General features: G+C 44.3%; 1 protein-coding gene across 1 annotated transcript in view; it reads right to left on the bottom strand.

Moving 5' to 3' along the window:
* The window catches only part of ICE1 (interactor of little elongation complex ELL subunit 1), a 591,393-nt gene that overhangs the window by 495,472 nt on the left and 76,647 nt on the right, over positions 1 to 19,274 (bottom strand). The window contains exons 2-4 of the mRNA XM_085606774.1: positions 10,672 to 10,730; positions 9,509 to 9,543; positions 6,120 to 6,138 (exon numbers count right to left, since the gene is read on the bottom strand). Of these exons, the coding sequence (XP_085462900.1) occupies positions 6,120 to 6,138; positions 9,509 to 9,543; positions 10,672 to 10,730 (113 nt within the window). The remainder of the gene's footprint in view (positions 1 to 6,119; positions 6,139 to 9,508; positions 9,544 to 10,671; positions 10,731 to 19,274) is intronic.

Here is a 19,274-nt window from a genome sequence, read left to right as displayed (position 1 = left end):
CACTAGCGCCAAGACACCTCGGCATTTGAGTGCCTAATAAGCTTTATATCATCATCAATACTGCTCACCTTTCCTTAACGGGGATGGGCAAGTCCTGAATCTGGTAGACATACTGAAGACCTGGCACTAGTGGTAGATGGTCAAAATGGTTATTAGTTAGTAGAATAAGCATATGGTACAGGTAGGCAGCATGACAAGCTGGCACTGGTGAGCAGTGAAGGAAACATGCAGTAATTTGAAAATTCAACAGCTAACAGCTTTTGGCAGTGTGAAAAAGTGGCACTGGTGCCAGTGTGAAGCCGCACCATTGAGCAGCATCCTCAGGTAGTGGGCAGTGAATGTGAAACAAAATATGGAGCAAGCAATACGGAACCGTGTGAACAGACTACACTGCTAAGAGGAGTGTATATAAGTGTCACTGGTGGCAAGTTCACTGGTGGCAAGTGAGAAACTGGTACTAGTTGGCAGCATACAAAAATGGCATTAATGGAAACCATTAGAGGCTGGTAATTTTGAGCAATGTGACAAGATTGCACTCATGAGATGTGTTCTCAATGAGATCTGATTTGCAGTGAGAGGAGACAGTGCTGAAATATTAGCACTGGTGGGCCGTGTGAAAAGCGTCTGTTAGTAGTACGGAGCTGGCACTAGTGGTTAGATTAAGGTACTGACTAGCTGTGTGGTATTCTTGCAACAACGGATAGTGCGAGAATTTTTTAACATTTGAATAACGGCTGGCCTGCACACTCCCAAATAAACAAGCATTGAAAATGCAATAGGTCTCGCCTTTGATTAAGTTGAAGCAATTTGCTTTGCTAATGGCATTGTATAGCAAAGCAAATGGCTTTAACTTAATAAAAGGCGAGACCTATTGCATTTTTAATGCTTGGGGTAAATGAAAAGTTGGGGAGCACACAAACCGGGCGCAAAAACTTTTTGCACATTGCCGCAGCCTGTACATTGGAATCAAAGACACACTCAGCGCCGGGGGCTGTAATTTGCACCAAGGTGTTTTGTGCCCAAATGAACAACTAAAGAATGAATAAATGTTATGATCTCTGAAGGGTAGAGGGCTGGCTGACAGGGCCTTGACAGGATTTGCAGATCACAGCTGATGTCAGCAGCGAACACTTGGCTTACCGCACCGTGGTGCAGTACATATATAACATTGTTTTTTTCACAAATTAGTCTCAGGACTACAAAAGTAGTACATAAGTGCAATTCGAGTGAAAAATGTTAATTTTTGGGTGGTTGTACAGAGATAACTGCCTGCCAATGAACTGCTTGATGTCATGTGCTCCGGTTTCCTGGGAGGCTGCGTGGGCTTTGTTGGGCTGTGCAATGTAACAAAAGGGGGCATGCATAAAAAAAACCTGCAAAGTCCTCCTGCCTTTCACATCGCTCATCCCTGTCCTGTGCAAGTCACGAGGGCAAAAGTTTCCTCAGGGCCACCGTGTTCATCCAGACTCCCCTTCACCATCCTAGTCAAAGCACAATCACTCCTGCCTCTCTGTTGCCCCAGTGAAGCCGCATGCTTAACGCATTAGTCATCCTCTGTGACAGGCCTTAATAAAATCACTTGTAAACAAAATATGTCTGTACGTTAAGGCCTGGAAAGCATATACGTGTTTTGCAACAGCAGGGAACACGAAAACAGCGTGAAAGAAGGGGTGAGATTCGTGACAAACTCACTATAGACACAAATCACATACGTCAAATTCGGATAACTAATAAAGTTATGGTCTGGCATAAAGATATATGATAACGTTTCGGTAGCCATACCTACAAAGATACAATGCACGCAACAATACTACCCGGGCAAATTGGTGACTGTGAGGCTTGGGTGAACAAAAGGAAGTGGGCAGTTGGTAAGGAAGACTAGCTTTCAGTGCCACAAGGGTCCCTTCTTCAAAGGTTATTAGCATTCAGCTTGAGGCTTATGTCTTTCCGACAGCTGACAAGCGTACTTCTATCACCTCACGAACAACAAACGTCTATCACATCTGAACTTCCTTTGTTGGTCAATGAAACTGAATATTTCTTGAGCCAGTGGCAAAAATTACACTGGAGGCAATAGCCCCAAAGTGGGGTGTGGGGGTAGAGAAAACTGGCAAAAAAGTGCTTTATTGGCAGGTCGCCAAGTTGGGGCATTTGAGGGATTATTACTAAGGCGCCTAGAGACAGAGAGGACAGCAGGTGTCTGTGAGAGGACTCCCTGTCTTTCCTGAAGAAAAGCCGTCAGTGAGTGACTAAAGCACCACGGAAGGAAAGCACCAGAGCAGCCACCTTTCTTCAAGACAGACGATTCTCAGCTATAATAAACTCCGCCAGCGCCGACGCTCGAGCCCCAACTCCCCGCTGCCCTGCTCCTCTTCACCCCGTGTCTCAGAGGAGGGGATCTCCGCCGCTCCTTCCACCGCTCTACCCGGCTCTGCTCCACCGGCCTCCTCCCTCGGGGGCGCCTCACCGCCAGTGCCCACCATCCTCAGAGCCGGTTCCGAGTCCTCCTTGGCCGGGGGCATCCTTGGCCTCCCCCCATGCAAGCTCTGCTCGCAGTCACCGCTGCGCTTCCGGGTGCCATCCCGGCCCTGTCCACGACCTCAAGGGCACTGAGAGTCCCTGTCCGGGCTTCACTTCTGTCCCTTGCCTCTGTTAGGGTTAATGTTGTGTTTGTTTGCGTTTTAGTTCTAGTCCGCGCTACGTTCCTCTTTCACTCCGAGCCGGGCTGCAGGGATTGTGTTTGTTGATCTTTATTTTTTTCTCCCTCTAAAGGGGGGGGGAGAAGCAAGCCAGGAGCTGCTGCAGAACTGAGAGGGCAAATCAGCTCACTTTTCAACTACTGTAGCAAAGAAACCTGAGTTGTGACTGACCAAAACAAACGCTCGCCATGACGTTTTTTTTTCCCCTTTTTCAGCCGTCCCAGGTCTCGCCTGCTAAAAGCCTTCTTATCTTTATGGGGCCATGTGTTTGGCCCCATAAAGATGATAAACCTTTTACGCCAGCAGTAAGTCAGGGCAGCCAGTCCAACTGGGACAGCTCTAAAAGAGAAAACTGTACATCACTGGAAGCTCCTTTCCAATGGCTGGCCACCGTTTAGCATAAACAGTGACGCCAGCCAATGGAAGAGGGGCGGGGCTTAAAGCCCACTAGAGAAATCTACCCTAAAACGTTAAATCTCGCCAGCGAGACTGCGCATGTCTGCGCAGCCTACGCTAGCCGAGACCTAAAAATGTGATGTACAACACAAGAAGACTGCAATCAGAATGTGTTTCTCTCTTAATGAGAACACACCCAACTTGCAGCGAAAAAGACATCAAACAGTATTCATATCTAGTGTTTGAGATTTTAGTGGGAACTTGAAGCCAGCTTTCTTTTATTGTCTTTGATCATCTGATATGGTAGTTATCAATTCCTTTTTCCCCGCCAGCTTTCAATGCTTCTTTTACCTAAGTGGCCTAATTGACAAAACACAGGCCTCTTTGCTTTTCTAAGTGTATATTCTCTAATTTTACTTTTACAAATGCAGTTTCCTTTTTAGGTCTCGGCTAGCGAAGGCTGCGCTTGCGCAGTCTCGCTCGCGAGATTTAATGACTTGGAGAAGAGGGGCTTGAACCCGCCTCTCTTCTCTCCTCTTCTCCATTGGCTGGCCTCTGAAATACTGGTCAGCCATTGGAGAAGAGGTTTGTCTCTCCAAACAAGCCCCGTCCTTTTCGGATTTGGGGGCGTGTTTTTTCAATTATTTCTCTTTTTTGTACTCCCTGCCCCTTTCACACGTGGTGGGCGTGTTTTTCTTTTTTTTATATCCGAAGGTTCGGCCATTTCGTGCGCGGTCGGACTGGGAACGGAGCATTTTTTTATCCTCGGCAGTCAGGAGTCTGCAAAGGTACAGGCTGTACTCCCTCTCTCTCACCTCCGTGACTGCGCACCGGAACGGCCCTAACATCAAATACTAATTGTTACGGCTGTAAAGTGGGGCTTCCCTTGTCGAGGTGTTGAGGCACCCCGGCACGCATTTTCGTCCTTACGTTTCCCCATGCTAGCGCCTACTAGTGGGCGCGCTTGACTGCCGGCATTGCCTGCCCCGGTACGGGGATCTCTGAAGTGACCGTATCAAGTGACAGACTGCCTGTCAGCGCACGTGTCAATGCCCACATTGTAGGCTAACTCCTCTGTGACTTGTAAATTATGGGTCGGCGCTGCACAGAGGCCTTGCTCGCCCTCGCAGTGCAGTGTGCTGAAGGTGAGGGCACGGACGGTGTACGGTTACACTTCCCGTGTAACCGGTTCCTCCTCATTTGTTGAGATGTCTCAGCAGGGTGGAGCAGAGACTGAGCTGCCAGCAGCCGAGAGCTCACTTCAGTGACGTGAAAGTGGCTTCACTTCAGGCGAGCTCAGCGCACTCGCGAGCTCACCATTTGATTTGTGACACATCCCGAGCAAGAGCCCTGCTGTGCCAGGAGCCTTATCTCCTGAAGAGGGCGGGGAGGGGCAGGGGTGCAGCCCGTGATGTCAGCTGGTGTCAGCAGGGGGAGGGCCGAGCAGGGAGGCCGTGGCTGCACCTAGGGGTCTGCTGAACCAGTTCGAGGAGGCACAAAGCGCCGGAAGTGCACGGGGCACGTGCTGCTTTTATTTAACTTCACTTTCCAGACGTATGTGTGTGGGTTTAAAGGAATGGAAGTGGACGCCGTCCGTACACGTGTAAAGAGGTAAGCGTGAGATGCCAATGTTGTGGGAGGTAAGAGGGTGGTCGCGCTGTTATGACTGTGTCACACAGGCGTGGAGTGAGCAAAGTTTTAAAGCGCCGCTGGAGAACTGCAGAGCACTCACCGCCGATGGGCACTTACACCATTCCCATTGTGCAGTGTCTGGAGCTACTTACTAACATCGCGCAGTGAAGCTTATCTTCTAGGCGTGTTTTCGAGTGGTGTTATTAGTCTAGAATGCACCGATCACGCTGACTTGCTTAGGGGCTCTAAATCATTTAGTGCACGCCCGTTCTGTAACATGTGAAGGACACAGCAGTAGTGTGAAGACGTTCTGCGCTCCCGCATGAGTGTTTTGTTTACCCTTCTGTTTAACACCCGCAGTGAAATACCTCGGCGAAGTGTGCATTACAACATATTTGCATTCAGGGTAAGATTCCTCCCGAGACCGTAGGCACTTGCAGGCAGGTGTGACTTGCTCAGGAGACCCCGGGAATAAGTAGACTTTTTCATCCTCGGCAGACAGGAGTCTGCAAAGGTACAGAGCGGTGGCTGTACTCCCTCTCTCTCACCTCCGTGACTGCGCACCGGAACGGCCCTAACATCAACTACTAATTGTATTGTATTAAGTTCACATAATGTAAATAGGTCAGTGGGGCTACTGCGTGTGTGTGTGTGTGTGTAGGTGGCTCTGTGGGTGGCTCTATTTGTGTGTGGGTTGCTCTATGTAAGTGGCTCTGTGTGAGTGGCTGTGTGTGTGTGGGTGGCTTTGTGTGTGTGGCTCTGTGTGTGGGTGCAAATGCAATAGGTCTCGCACTTGAGAGTGATTAAGCTATTGACATTGTAAATAACCATGCCGTTTCTTTATTTTTTTTAAAAAACATAAACAAAAATAATGTCATGAGCAATGCCAATAGCTCTAACTTTAACAATGCCAAGACCATTGCATTGTAAATGCTTGTTGTACATTACTCGATATATACTTGGTCCTTTTTTGAAAAATTATTTATGCTGCAAAAATGTCTTTTTTCGGATTAATTTGTAAAAAATGAGACCAGCGTAAGGTGTTTACCCCATTGTAGGCCACAGCATAATTCACAGAAATGGAAGTGCTCTTTTGCAGTTATATTATAATCCCAATGCACATAGTGGCACTTGAGTGCCACAGAACTTTAAGTCAACATTCAAAATTGTGCAATGTAGCACAAGCCTAGCAATTCAGATACTGAATAATTTAGATGTTATCTTTGTGTTAGATCACGCTATGCATATAGTGTCCAGTTTAGGGTGGCAATTTAGAGGATTAATACATTACCACATTCAAAGGAAAACACATGGTAACTGCTACATTCCACAAACAGTGACAAAGTGCTGAAGTTGAACAAAAAGAAAAAAGTTTTACCAGCGCACACTTACCTTTCTGTTACCTGAAGCTGTAACATCTGATTAAAGAAAACTTGGAAAACAATTAGTTGATAACATTTCCTTTTTGAAAAAAATAAAATATATACTCAATACAAAGCAAAAGCAAGCATGATGAAAGTACCTTTGAAGATCACCGCAATGCAAGGTTTCAAATTTCACCTATTCTAATGTCGGAGATCGTCAAAACACTTCCATAAATATTTAACATTTAAGATCATAGTTTTCTAGTTAAGATCAGGATCATCAGCTTTCTCTGTTGCATTTTCTAAGACTGCATTTCTTCTGAGTCAGCTTCAAAATAACTTAGTGAAGAATAACTCTTAGTAACATGATTTACCACAAAACAGTCACATAATTAGCTCAACATTCAGTTTTGTTAATTTTCACTCATAATTATTAGGCAACCCTTACCTCATCACACAGCTAACCTACTAGCCAAACCATAACCACAAACACTCCCAGCTACGTTAAATTTCTCTCAACCTATCTTTATCTATTTCGATTGCGTATCCACTCTACCCCCATTGTCTATGCACAGATATAAGCACGTCCACAGAAATACAATTTAGCATTGTAATCTGCCTTAAAATAAAAATAAATTAATTGGAACAAAGTTTAACTTCATAAAAAATTTTTTTTACCTGAGCTACAGGCATGATATGCCATACTTAAAAGGTAAGATTAAGCCTACATCTTTTTCCAATGAAACATCAGTATATAATAGGAAATGGTACAGACAAAATACACCCATACTGAAAAAAAGGTGCTGACCCGACTGATCTGACTAACTTTCGACCAGTCACAAACATCACTTTAATAGCGAAATTACTGGAGAAATATTTACACAATCAACTGTGCCAACACATTAATAACTTCAAACTACTCAACAAGTTCTAATCGGGTTTTAGACCAGGTCCCAGTACAGAAACCGCCATTACACCTCATAATCCTGGACCAAAATAACTCCTGGCTGATCAACCTCCACGATCTTTCCGCCGCATTCGACAAGGTCAACCACAACAAACTCTTGGAACTGCTTGGAAGTAGAATGGGGCTATCCGGAAACATCCTAAGATGGTTCACCTCCAATCTACGAAACCTTTAAACCTTCAAATTAGGAAGGTCGTTCTCCAGCCTGACCGGGAGTCCCAAAAGGCTCCACTATCCTCCCAACACTCTTCACCATGTACATGGAACCCCTACAACATGTACACTGATGATACTCAGATTTACCTAGAGATATTCTCCCTAGAAGACATTATAAGTCTCGATGATATACTGTAGCTAACCCAATTATGGCTAGTGTTAAAATCACAGCAAAACCAAAGGAAATGATGGACGGAGTGTTGAACATTGCAAGCACTCACCCCCAGTCAACTGATCTGGGTTTAATCCATCACCGTTCTTTAGCCCACTCTGCCACCCCAGTTCAGACATGGCCATATGCAAATCAGTCTGACCCTGTGCCTCATGGGAACAGTCCAGCCCAAACTGCCAAGCCATGTCTTCCCTGGACCGGAAACAAGCTTCCTAGGACCGGTTTCTGGCATTTCAGCCGTCTTCAGCCAGGCTTGCTTGAATCCAGTGTTAAAATCACCTCAAGCCTGATTTTCTAAAGACTGAATTCCTACTCTTCTCTTCCCCTCACAGCTCCCTTCTCCTACAAAAATGGCACATTCACCTGGATGCGCTGGGCTGCAATCAAATAATCGTTGAATCCACAAAATCTCTTGGCATAACAATCAACAAAAATCTCAACATGCAAGCTCACATTCACATGGAGTGCACTCCTACATCTTACACTCCTGAAGAAATTATAAACCTTCCTAACGGCTTCCAACCTCAAAATAGCAATACAATCCTTGGTTGTATCTAAGCTTGACTATGAAATGCGCCACTGTTAGGAATTTACAAATCACGACTCGCACCGCTAACGGCAACCCTCAACACTGCAGCAAGATCGTTAACAGGATTTAGGTGCTTTGACTATATCAAATCATCTCCAAAGTCCCTACATTGGTTTCCAGTCAATCCTCAAGATAGCCTGCCTTACGCACAAAGCACTGCACTATGGTACACCTGAGTACCCAGCCTACAATCTTACTTTATCATGTGGTAGTCTCTCTCCTAGAACCGGGAGGTCCCTCCTTGAACCAATGAGATTTAGAAAAATACTAACACAAGCTAGTGCCTCCTCCGGTTTGGCCCCCAAAACATGGAACTCTCTACTACCAGAGACTCGGCTGAACCCAACAAGAGGGTTTTCAAAAAGGAGGTCAAAAAGATGTTATTAAATAGATGCCTCATGGGCTGGATTGACCTTGAGTCAGCAATGAATCTAGACTGCAACACTTTGGTTCTCTATGCCACAAGTCTGCAATGTCATCACAGATGAACCATGATCAGAACAGGAGGACAATGATCCTAGTAGTGCTGATGCAACATACTCCCCTTTAGGTGCTGGGAGACCAAGTTATCTTCCACATCAATAAGATAATCCTGTTGTTTTTGTAAAATGTATGTAACGGCAACTGCCTTTGCTCTGTACAGCGCTCTGATACCTTTGGGACATACTCGCGCTTGGCAGCAAAACCAGGGCTATCAAGTGACAAATACAGACAAACAGAGATGGGTGGGTTCTAGGGCTCGCAAATCCAGAGAATTAATATACTGCAGCCCAGATTAGGACCACATTGGAACGGTTTCTTGGAACCACTGAAAAATACTGAACACATATGGAATGCGTACTGATTAGTAGGTCTGTCTAGGATTTATTTTACATCCAAATATGAAAACCATTCAAATGTTTTGATCCACTTTTATGACATTTGTGATAAATTCATATTAAATACTTGAATACAAATGTAATATCCTTCCAGCACCATTTTTCCTGATGCATCACAACTCATATTTTACACAGAGGGCTGTCTTAATCGAAGGAGGGCGACAAGAGGTCTCCCATGGACTTTTTTTATTGGAGAATTATGAAGTCCTTCGGTACCTGCAAGAAGGATTTCTCTCTAAATAACACTGGAAGGCCCTCAACTCAGTCACTAGGCCATTCCCATCCAACACGAGGGAAGCAGGATCCAGAAAATCAACACCATTTGAAAAGTTATTCAAGCCACATGGATGCACAAAGGAACTTATCTCCAATATATACACCACAGTGAACTCCAGTCATCAACTAGTTAGTTGACCTTACATCAAATGGAGGGTAAGTTTACTTGGAAAGTACACAGATTTAATACAAAGGCAGGAATTTTGATCTGATTAGTTTCTTAATTTTATGATAATTTCATCTTTTAAAAGACTGTAGGGTCCCATTCATAAACACTGAGCTTGAAATAAAGTAAAAGAGGGAAAATTGAAAAGGATATCATCACATTTCTGCTGATATTTTGTAAGCAAATGGCTGTAAGGAAAAGAAAAGCAAACAATTACTATGCAAGATAGTAAAACAATTTTATCTGACCTTTGCACCACAGAGTTGAAAGAAACACAACACACTGAAATGAAGTTAAATGCACTAACTTTCTGCCAAATTGTGTGCACATCAAACAGCACCAATGTTAATAGCAAATCTAAAAAAGCCTTTTCTATTAAGTAAAATGTTACTATAATGACAGTATTGCCATTGCTGACTATTGATCTGCATACATCTAGTCGGTATTCCCCACTCTTGTCAACTGCCTTGAGGACACTACCAGTAGACGGTTATGATGCCTTATTTTAAGGGCTTTATAGCCAGCTAAGAAGTCTCAGGTTAAGGAATTCAATGAGGCAGCAGTTTTCTGAAACATGGCGCATAACGAAAGATTTTTCAATGGCCTTGTTCCAACGTACTGGCACAGAAATTCAGATCCTGGAGTAGATAAAGATGGCAGACATGAATGTAGCATTCTTGGAAAGGGGTACTACGATTGCATGTTTGAGAATGGCGGAACATAATCCTCTTTTAAAAGACTAACATATTATACGAGTAAGGAGTGCAGCAAGTGTCTGTTAGCCACAAGGGTTTTTGTGGGAAAGATGCTACTGGCTGAGTTGTTTCAGGGATTGCTGAGTAATTCCTTGGTGGCAGTTTTGGTCATGGGTTTTGAAAAAATTAAGGCAAGAAAGAGATTTGGTTTTTTGCTGTTTAGCAAAGCTTTCCTCAAATATCCATTAAACTACAGAATTCTTCTATAGCTTTTTCACTTTCTTGAGGAAGACAGCTGGTGTTTTAACACAAAGCATGTGGGATTCATTCAGTTTAAAAACTATTTCAGAATACCTTTTTTAATAACAGTACCAAAAAGATGACTGACTTGATTTACGACGTGTCCAGTGGATGGGTTCAAAAATATAACTTCCATAGTTTTTGGGATATATAATCCCCATTATCAGACAAATGTTATTTTGTCTTATCAGTGATAAATGTCCAACATATAAGGCCAGCTGAATCTTTCCTATGTTATATGCTTACTAAACCAGGTTCTGCATTGTTATAGTTTATTTGGCATTTAGTATAACATTAGAAGTTAAAGCAAGACATACTTACTCAGTCTCTATTATCTTTTGCTTGAGGGCAACAAATGCACCGACATATTCATTCAGATTCTGTTGAACAACAACAAAGATTTGTTCATTATTATTTTCTTTACCGATTAATAATTATTAAGACGATAAAGCTATATGTATTAGTGTCTTTACGCAACAAGAATATTCTAGTATGCCTACAAGTGTGTCCAGAACCATAAACCGCTCATGATCCCTTCAAGCAGAGAGTTTTGGGAGGGACGGCAATCTGGCTAAAAAAGAAATCATTCTCCATCATAATTTACAAAAAAGCTGTGCCACATAATTTATAGCATCACAAAGAAGTTAAGAGGAAGGTTTAAATTCAAACAAATGATTTTGATAAACAAAAATTATCATCATTTGAGAATATGGACATAATTGCTGACTGAGTCTTAACTTTAAGCAGTTATAGGGCTTAACTTGTATGCAGCAGTCAACATCAAGCAAATATGATAAAACCTGATTGGGTTGGAAAGCAGTCAGTCTTTCTGCCCCACTTGGAGGGGTGGATGGGAGGTCGGGGAGGAGGGTTGATCTATTCTCAATCTACCCACAAGATAAGAAAATACACTTGACAGCAGGGCTTTTTTTGTAAGGAATGGTATGGGGCCAGTCCGTCCTGGAATATGGCTATATACTCTCCACTCCAGTGGCACAGTGTATCTGCCCCTCACAGGAAGTGGAGGGGGTTGATTGGTGGAGGAGAGAGAGACTGGGAGAAATTCCCTACAAGTAATAAATCTATGGAAAATTAACTCTTGGTTTCCAAGGAGGAAAGTAATATGTGTGTCCAGGGTAGGCCGGCAATCAGACAACCCTAAAAACCACAGGATTCATTCACCACACCATCAAAAACTACCCTGCGTCCCTACCCATCAGAAACCCCTTGGGTTGGTACACCAACCCTAGGCCTAAATACTATAGTCAGGACCATGAAAACAGACTAAACAGAGCATTGTTTAAAGCAAATGTTGACATTTGCAGGGCTTTCTGGGTAGGAAAAAGTGGTGGGATTCATCCAAGCTATACCAACCTGAATTTTGCAGGCAAGAATTGGCAAATCCAACAGGTACCGCGTTTGGGAATTATTGGCTATGCCAGTGGTTTTAGCTATGCTGAAAAGCATAGCTTGAGGGGAAAAAAAACAAGTCCTATGATGCAGCAGGCTGCACCACGCATGCACTTGCTTACAAAATGCGCTGGAGCTTTTATTTTTCTTATTTACTAATCCAAGTTGGATTGGTAAATAAAAAGAAGTAGTGCTAAAGTGTTTTTATTTTTTTAGGTAAAAAGTGGGTAGGAGGGTGCAACAAGAAGAGAGAAAGTATCAGTGAGGACCCAGGTTGGGGGTGGTGGGAGTCACAGAGAACGGGGTAGGAACCAACACGGAGGGCTGTGGGAGAGAGCAACAGGGTGCGGGGAAACAGAAGTACAAGGGCTAGAGAGCGTAATGTAAAACTGGGAGAAGCACATGGATGAGAAAGCAATGAAGGGGAGAAGCACTTAACATGGTGGGGAGAGGCACGTGAGCGCAACATGCGGCGAGATGGATGGGTGAAGAGAATTAAACGAGGGGGGAGCAGGAAAACACATGTACTCTCATGAAGTGCTTAACCACGGGAGTGTCTAAAATGTAAGCTGTCAAAGGACAAAATGAATGAGGGCATTCTCCAGCTTAGTGACCGAAGTAGAGGAAGCCCACAAAACAAGTCTTCGAAGCAGGACTGCCTTTGTAGGTTACCTTATTAAAAGGACGTCACGTAATGCGATGAGCACTGCTTTTATTATTCCCAGCACACAGCAGTAAAAATGTACAAGTCAAGTCAATCAAATATGAAGTTTATGTAAATGTGAATCTGTCCAGCGAGCACTCGCCCGAGGGTTCACAAAAATAGTCGACCATAGAGTTCCATCTCAAACTTCACATATTGATTTCCATAGATAAGGCTGATGGAGAGCTATAGACAAGTACATGTTTCTAAGTCTTTGATATATGACATATGTATACTAGATGCAGTTTCAGGCAAGAATAAGTTACTCGAGAGATCATAAACACAAAAGTAGGCCCGAATTTTTTATGAAAACAGAAATCAATCAGTATCAAACGATTGTTAAAAAAATGAAGCGCTTCTACAGGAATTTAGGGTCTTAGTGAGGGGAAGGGAGATGGTGAGGGTGGTAGTGAGGATGGTGGTGCTGAGGGTGGTAGAGATGAGGGTGGTGGGCGGTGATGGTAAAGGTGGTGGTAGGATGGCGGTAGCGGTGTTAGGGTTGTAGTGGTTAAAGTGATGGTAATGGTTAGGGGTGATGATTAGGTTAGTAGTAAAGGCAGGGTGGCGTGGATAGGGTTGTGGTGCTTATGGTTGGGTTGTGTTGGCGGTAGGATGGGTGGTGGCAGTGTTAGGGTTGTGGGGCTTGTAGCGGATAGGGTTTGTAGTGGTTGGGGCAGTTGTGGTTGGGATGAAAGTGGTGCTGGTTAGGGTGAAGGTGGTGGTTAGGGTGAAGGTGGTGGTTGGTGATGGTAATGGTGGTTTGGGAGGTGATTTTTGTGGCTATGGTTTTAGGGTGTTGGTGGTGGAGATGGTGGTAGGGTGTTGGTGGTATTAGGGCCATGGTGGGTAGGGGAGCAGTGTTTAGGGTGAGGGTGGTGGTGGTGACAACAGTGGTGGTTAAGGAGGTGTTGGTGATTTGGGCTGGGTTGTGGTGATGAGGTTTGGCTGGTGGTGAATAGGGTGGTGGTTAGTGTACGGGGTTGTAGTGGTGGTTGGGGTTGTAGTGCTGGTTAGGTCTGTAGTGGTGGAGGGAAGGGTGGTGGTGGTTAAGGTGATATGGTGGTGGTTAGGGTGGTAAGTGTGGTCAGAAAGGCCGGCAACAGAGTGGTCATGGGGCTGGTGGCGGTAGGGTGGTGAGGTGGTGGTCGTAGGGTAGTGGTGGTAGCATTGTGTGGTGGTGGTAGTAGCTGGTGGAGGTAGGGTGTGGTTGGATGTTGGTGGTAGCGTGGTGGAACCACTCCCAACCACCCATGACGTAGGAAGGGGACAGGTAAACAAGCAATACCAGGGACAACAGGAGAAGAAGCAAGGGAAAAAAGAATCTCAATCCCAGCACGATCAGGGTAAGACATTAATCAGAAAGAAGCAATCAGTACTTGGTCAAGGGATTGGAAAATCTAACGAAGAGAACGTGAAACTGGCAGCTGACCAAACAGGAGCCAGCAAAATCAGACTAGCAATTAAGCCAAAGAATGATAAGCAATGGGCGGACTCAAAGCCCCTTTTAGTTAAAATCTGCCACAAGCAACAGCGCATGCACTGTCTGAGGGGAGACCTACAAAAGAAGTGTCTGAAAAGTAAGCCGTGGAAGGTCACAAATAATGATGCAATGCTCCAGGGGAGGGCCAATTACAAGAGGAGGAAGGAAAACCTAGACAATCAGTACTCGAAGCAGGATTGATTGCTTTTGTAGGTTGCTTATACAATGCGATGAAGACTGTTTTCTTAATCCCACAGAACAGCAATTAAAATGTACAAGGCACTCAAATATGAATAAATGTGAATCTGCCCAGCGGGCCCTCAACCACAAGGTTTACATCAACATTCTACCACAGAGTTTCTTCTCAACGTTCACATATTGATTTCCATAGATAACGTTGATAGATAGTTGTGGACATGTAAATGTTTCTTAACCTTTTATATATGACTTAGCTCGAGATTAAACAAAGTGAAACATAGGCCAGAAACATTCCACGAAAACAAAAATTAATCCAGAGCTAAAAATGATTGTTAAAAGATGAAGAAATTTGAAAGGAATTAGAAGCCATGTTGGGTAAAGGGCCATGTTGAGGATTGTGAGGGGGTGGTTGTAAGGGTAGCAGTGGTGAGGATAGTGGGTGATGATGGTGAGGGTGGTGTTAGTGGTGATAGTTACGGTGGTGGCAGTGGTCGGTGTAGGTGATTGTAGTAGGGTGGTGGGGCTGGTAGCAGTTAGAGCAATGGTGGTTAAGATGGTGGTGGTTGGGGTAAAGGTGTGGGTGATGATGGTAGGAATGGTGTGGTTACAGGGTGGTGGAGGTGGTCGAGTGGTCATAGGATGGTAAGGTGGAGTGGTGGTGATACGGTGATGGCTGTGGTAGTAGGGGTGGTTGAATGGTGGTGTACATACTGACCTAGGAAGCAGACAGCGACACAAGCAATGACAACAAGGGAAGTAGCAAAAAAAAAAAAAAAAGTTTCTCATCTCAGCTCTAAAAGAAGGACAATAATCAAAAAGAAGTTATATGTGCTTGATCCATGGAAGGGAGAAATGGGGGCGTGGCTTGAACAGCAATGGGTTCAGGCACCTGACTCCGTAGCTCCGTCTTTCCTGGGAGCGAGCATCACAAAAGAACTTACATAGGCTGAGAGAAATAGAAAAACTGGGACACCAGAAGACGTCAGAACTAGCAGAGAGACAGCAGCGCCGCTTAACTCAACCGAGTAAGCAACGAAGGAGGAAAAAAATCCAGAGAGAAAAGACCCTGATCGGAGAAGATAAAAGCACCAAAGATGGTGGCCGCAAGCTGAACTAATCCCGAAGAGAAAGATCCATACCCAGCCACGCACACGGTGAGCCCTGCAACATATTCGTTCAAGTAAGGTCAGGGCGGAAGAAAACTTCATGTGATATCGCAGAAGTGACAGCTCCGATATAGAGACAAAAGGAGTTCAGTTAAATATCTGTCGAGAAAACGAAACTGACACTGGCTGTTGGGGGCTGCCATATTGGGAAGAACAAAAATAATTACGATGCGATAGGGTCGGAGAACAACGAAAAGTCTTGCTCAAACGGCGGGTGTGAGAGGAGGATGCCTCGTGTATAGAGGGTCTGATATCACATACCGAAACACTATTGCTTCCCGAAGCCCAGTGTGAAGATCAGGGGGCACGCCTAACGCTCCAGTGCTCCCGGAGTGAAACCGAAACTATCGGCTGGGCGCCGCCATCTTCGGATTGCACTGCAAACAGGAACAAAGTCAAGCAAGGGACAACGCGCTCAACCAGCAAAACGCGTGGGGAGCGATGATATTCTAACTCGGAAAGGAGAGTTCAAATTAACGCTACCAAGCCTCCCAAGCGCTCGCGCAGCTTTGACTCTCTGGGAATCATAGCCGCACAGCCGAATAGCCCGATCCGCCCCGCATTTTGCCACTCGCACCAGACAACAGTGCGACCGACGACATATAACATCAAATCAAATCAAATCAAGGGATATTTATTAAGCGCACATATCACTACACAAGTCTCATGGCGCTGGTGGATAACTCTAAAATAAGATAGAATTTGTGCAGTTAGATGTCAAACAGCAATGCCTTCAACTTCCTACGAAAGCAATTATGATCCATTATAGTACGTAACTGGAGAGGCAATTTATTCCAAAACAGAGGGGCCAGAAAAGAGAAAGATCTACCTCCGTTAATAGCGGTACGAATTCTGGAGGATACAAGAAGGGCTGTGTTACTGGATCTCAACGTTCTACCTGGGAGATACCAGCTAAGCTTTTTAGTCCAGAAACCCGGACCTATTACGTACATGTTCTTATGTGTCAAGCAAAGAATCTTAAATTGAATACGCTTCCTGACAGGCAACCAATGCAGAAGTTTCAGAGTGGGACCCGATGAAGATCTGGGTGGAAGATTGAGTACCAGCCTAGCTGCAGTATTCTGCACGACCTGAAGCCTTGACAGTAGATTATCATTTATGGCTGCAAGTAAGGCATTACCATAGTCCATTCTGCTAACAATTAGTCCCTGAACTAAGGGCCTTCTTGCCTCAATTGGAATCCATTTAAAAACTTTACGCAAATTGTGCATAACACCAAAACAGGTGCTCATTGTCTTGTTTACATGGTCTTTCATGGACAATTTATTGTCCATTTGAAAACCAAGATTGCGCACAGTTGCCGTTGGAGTAGGACAAGGGCCAAGGTTAGAAGGCCACCCAATCATGGAACCAAAACTCTTGAGCCCTACCATAAAGCACTATCTCTGTCTTTCCTCCGTTTAGCTGCAGATGATTAGCACACATCCAATTTTCAATGTGAGACATACAGTTTTTAAAACGGAGCCTAGTTTCTGTTGGGTCAGGACCAATAGTGATCAGAATCTGAGTGTCGTCAGCATATGAGACGACGTTGAAACCAAAGGATCTAATCACTACGGCCAGAGGGGTCACATAAAGATTAAAAAGAGTAGGGCCCAAAATAGAACCTTGGGGCACTCCCATCTTAACTGATCTGCTGGATGAAATGGCATCATGAATCTGGACAATATGTAGAATCTGGACAATAGATAATTTTTTAGCCACTGCAGGGCTTCTCCTTTGACACCAATCTCCCACAGTCGACGTTCAAGAATGCTGTGGGAGATGGTGTCAAATGCTGCAGACAGATCCAACAGAACAAGAATAGAAGACTGCCCTCTATCCAGAGCACGTCTGATGTTGTCTGTCAGCCTGAAACCCGTCTGTGAAGGGTCAAGCAGCCCATAGCTATCAAGATGGTCGACAAGCTGTTTATTGACCAGAAACTCCAGCATCTTACCAAAGTGGGGGAGCAACGATATTGGGCGGTAGTTGGAAAGAAGATTAGGATCCGCAGAAGGTTTTTTTAATATAGGCCTAATTCTGGCAGCTTTCCATATTCTAGGAACTTCAGACCTAGACAATGACTCGTTAAATAAGTCAGTGAGACTAACCAATAGAGCAGGAGCCAGGATGGGAAGAATTATAGCCGGTATAGGATCAGTGGGAGAACCAGATTTAATTTTCATGATAGCCTTCAACACTTCATCGGAACTACAAGGAATACATTCTTCCATAATATGAGGAGGATCAAAGGTAATCGGGGAAATAGGCCCCAAAACACCCACAGTCTGTTGGAAAGAAAAGGAATTGTGAATATCAGTAATCTTATCCTCAAAAAATTTAGACAAGGAATCAATCCGCTCCTGGGAGATAGAAGAATGCAACTGGACAACTGGAGTAGAGAATTCCCTTAAAATTTGGTGAAGCTCCTTATTAGAATTGGCTGCCTTCTCAATTCGATTTAAGAGAAATGTTTTTTTTGCCTGTCTAATTTTTCCCATATATTCATGGTGAGAATCTTTGTACATTTTACGGTCAATGGAGTCTTTAGTTTTCCTCCATTTCCGCTCTGCCGCCCTACAAGAGAGCTTTATTGACCTTAACTGAGCGGTAAACCATGGGGCTGCTCGGGTTTCAACTCTAACTTTAGAAAAAGGAGCAAAAGTATCCAACACCTTGGTTATTGTCTTTTCTGAAAGAACTGCTCTTTGATCAATAGTTTCCCTAGGGCTAGGTTGAGGCACACTAAAATGGGAAGTAAAAAGAGGTAAAGTAACTTTGCTCCAAGATCTTCGCCAAAAAGATTTCTTCCTAGCCACGGGATTAACAGTGTGGTCAAGAATAACAAAGTTTAATAGGCTATGATCCGACCAAAGTAACGGCTGTGGGAGCTCAACCTTAACCTTGTCGGAATTGGTAAATAACAGATCAAGCGTATGTCCGGCCGTATGTGTTGGCCCAGACACCAATTGCACCAATTCCAAAGTACAAGTACTAGAAATGAACTGCTCCGTATCAGATTAAAGTGCTAGTTCCGCATGATAATTAAAATCCCCCAACAGGAGAAAGTGATCTGAGGCAAGTTCATATGGAGCAATTGTCTCCAGCAATTTGTGAGTAAAATCAAATTTAGGGCCAGGGGTTCTATTTACTAAAGCACCACGCCAAGTTCCACCTAACAGACCCTCAATTTTAAAAACGCACATTTCCATTAAATTAGTATAGATAATTTCTAAAGAAATAACACTCACATCCGAGGTAGCAGCTATGAGTAGGCCACCACCCCTGTTTAATTCCCTGTCAACTCTAGTTATAGTATACTGTGGAGGAAAAGCAGTGACAACATCAGGGGAAGCATACTTATGCAACCACGTTTCAGTAATAAAACAAATGTCGGGATGTTCCGAGTCAATCAGACTCCAGATTTCCACAGCATGTTTGGGAATAGAACGAGCATTAAAATAAAGAGCTTTTAATGATTTAGGGATTTTAGGAGAATTGGTGACACGCAATTCACAGGAGGGGACAAGAGTTGTCAGGGCCTGAACTCTTGCAAACGCCATTTAAAATGATAGTTGCTGGTATATCAGGATGTTTACATAATGGATAATTGAGGTCTCTCAACTCCCGACTTGAATATTTAATCATAGTCATTATGGGAACTCACAGGTACCCAAGATCTCACAAAGTTAAACGCTTGACAAGGTAAAAACCAAGAAATAGGGAAAAAAACAGTAAAAACACAAACCAGAAAACGTGGCAGCAGGCAGCGGTCAGGCGCGGACGGGCGCAGACGGGCTGCCAGCCCCGCCTTATATGGAGAGCAGAAAAAAACAACTAGAGCGCAACCGGCGGTTCCATTTAGCAAGCCGGTAACAGGAAATGGAGATAAGCGCCTTAACGTCCCTCCGCACAATCGCCACTTGCCGTGGCGGACCGGGGACACAGGCGACAACAGTAGGGT

Source organism: Triturus cristatus, chromosome 5_2, assembly GCF_964204655.1.
Source record: "Triturus cristatus chromosome 5_2, aTriCri1.1, whole genome shotgun sequence".
Taxonomy (NCBI): Eukaryota; Metazoa; Chordata; class Amphibia; order Caudata; family Salamandridae; genus Triturus; species Triturus cristatus.
This window is presented reverse-complemented; position numbering and strand designations above follow the sequence as displayed.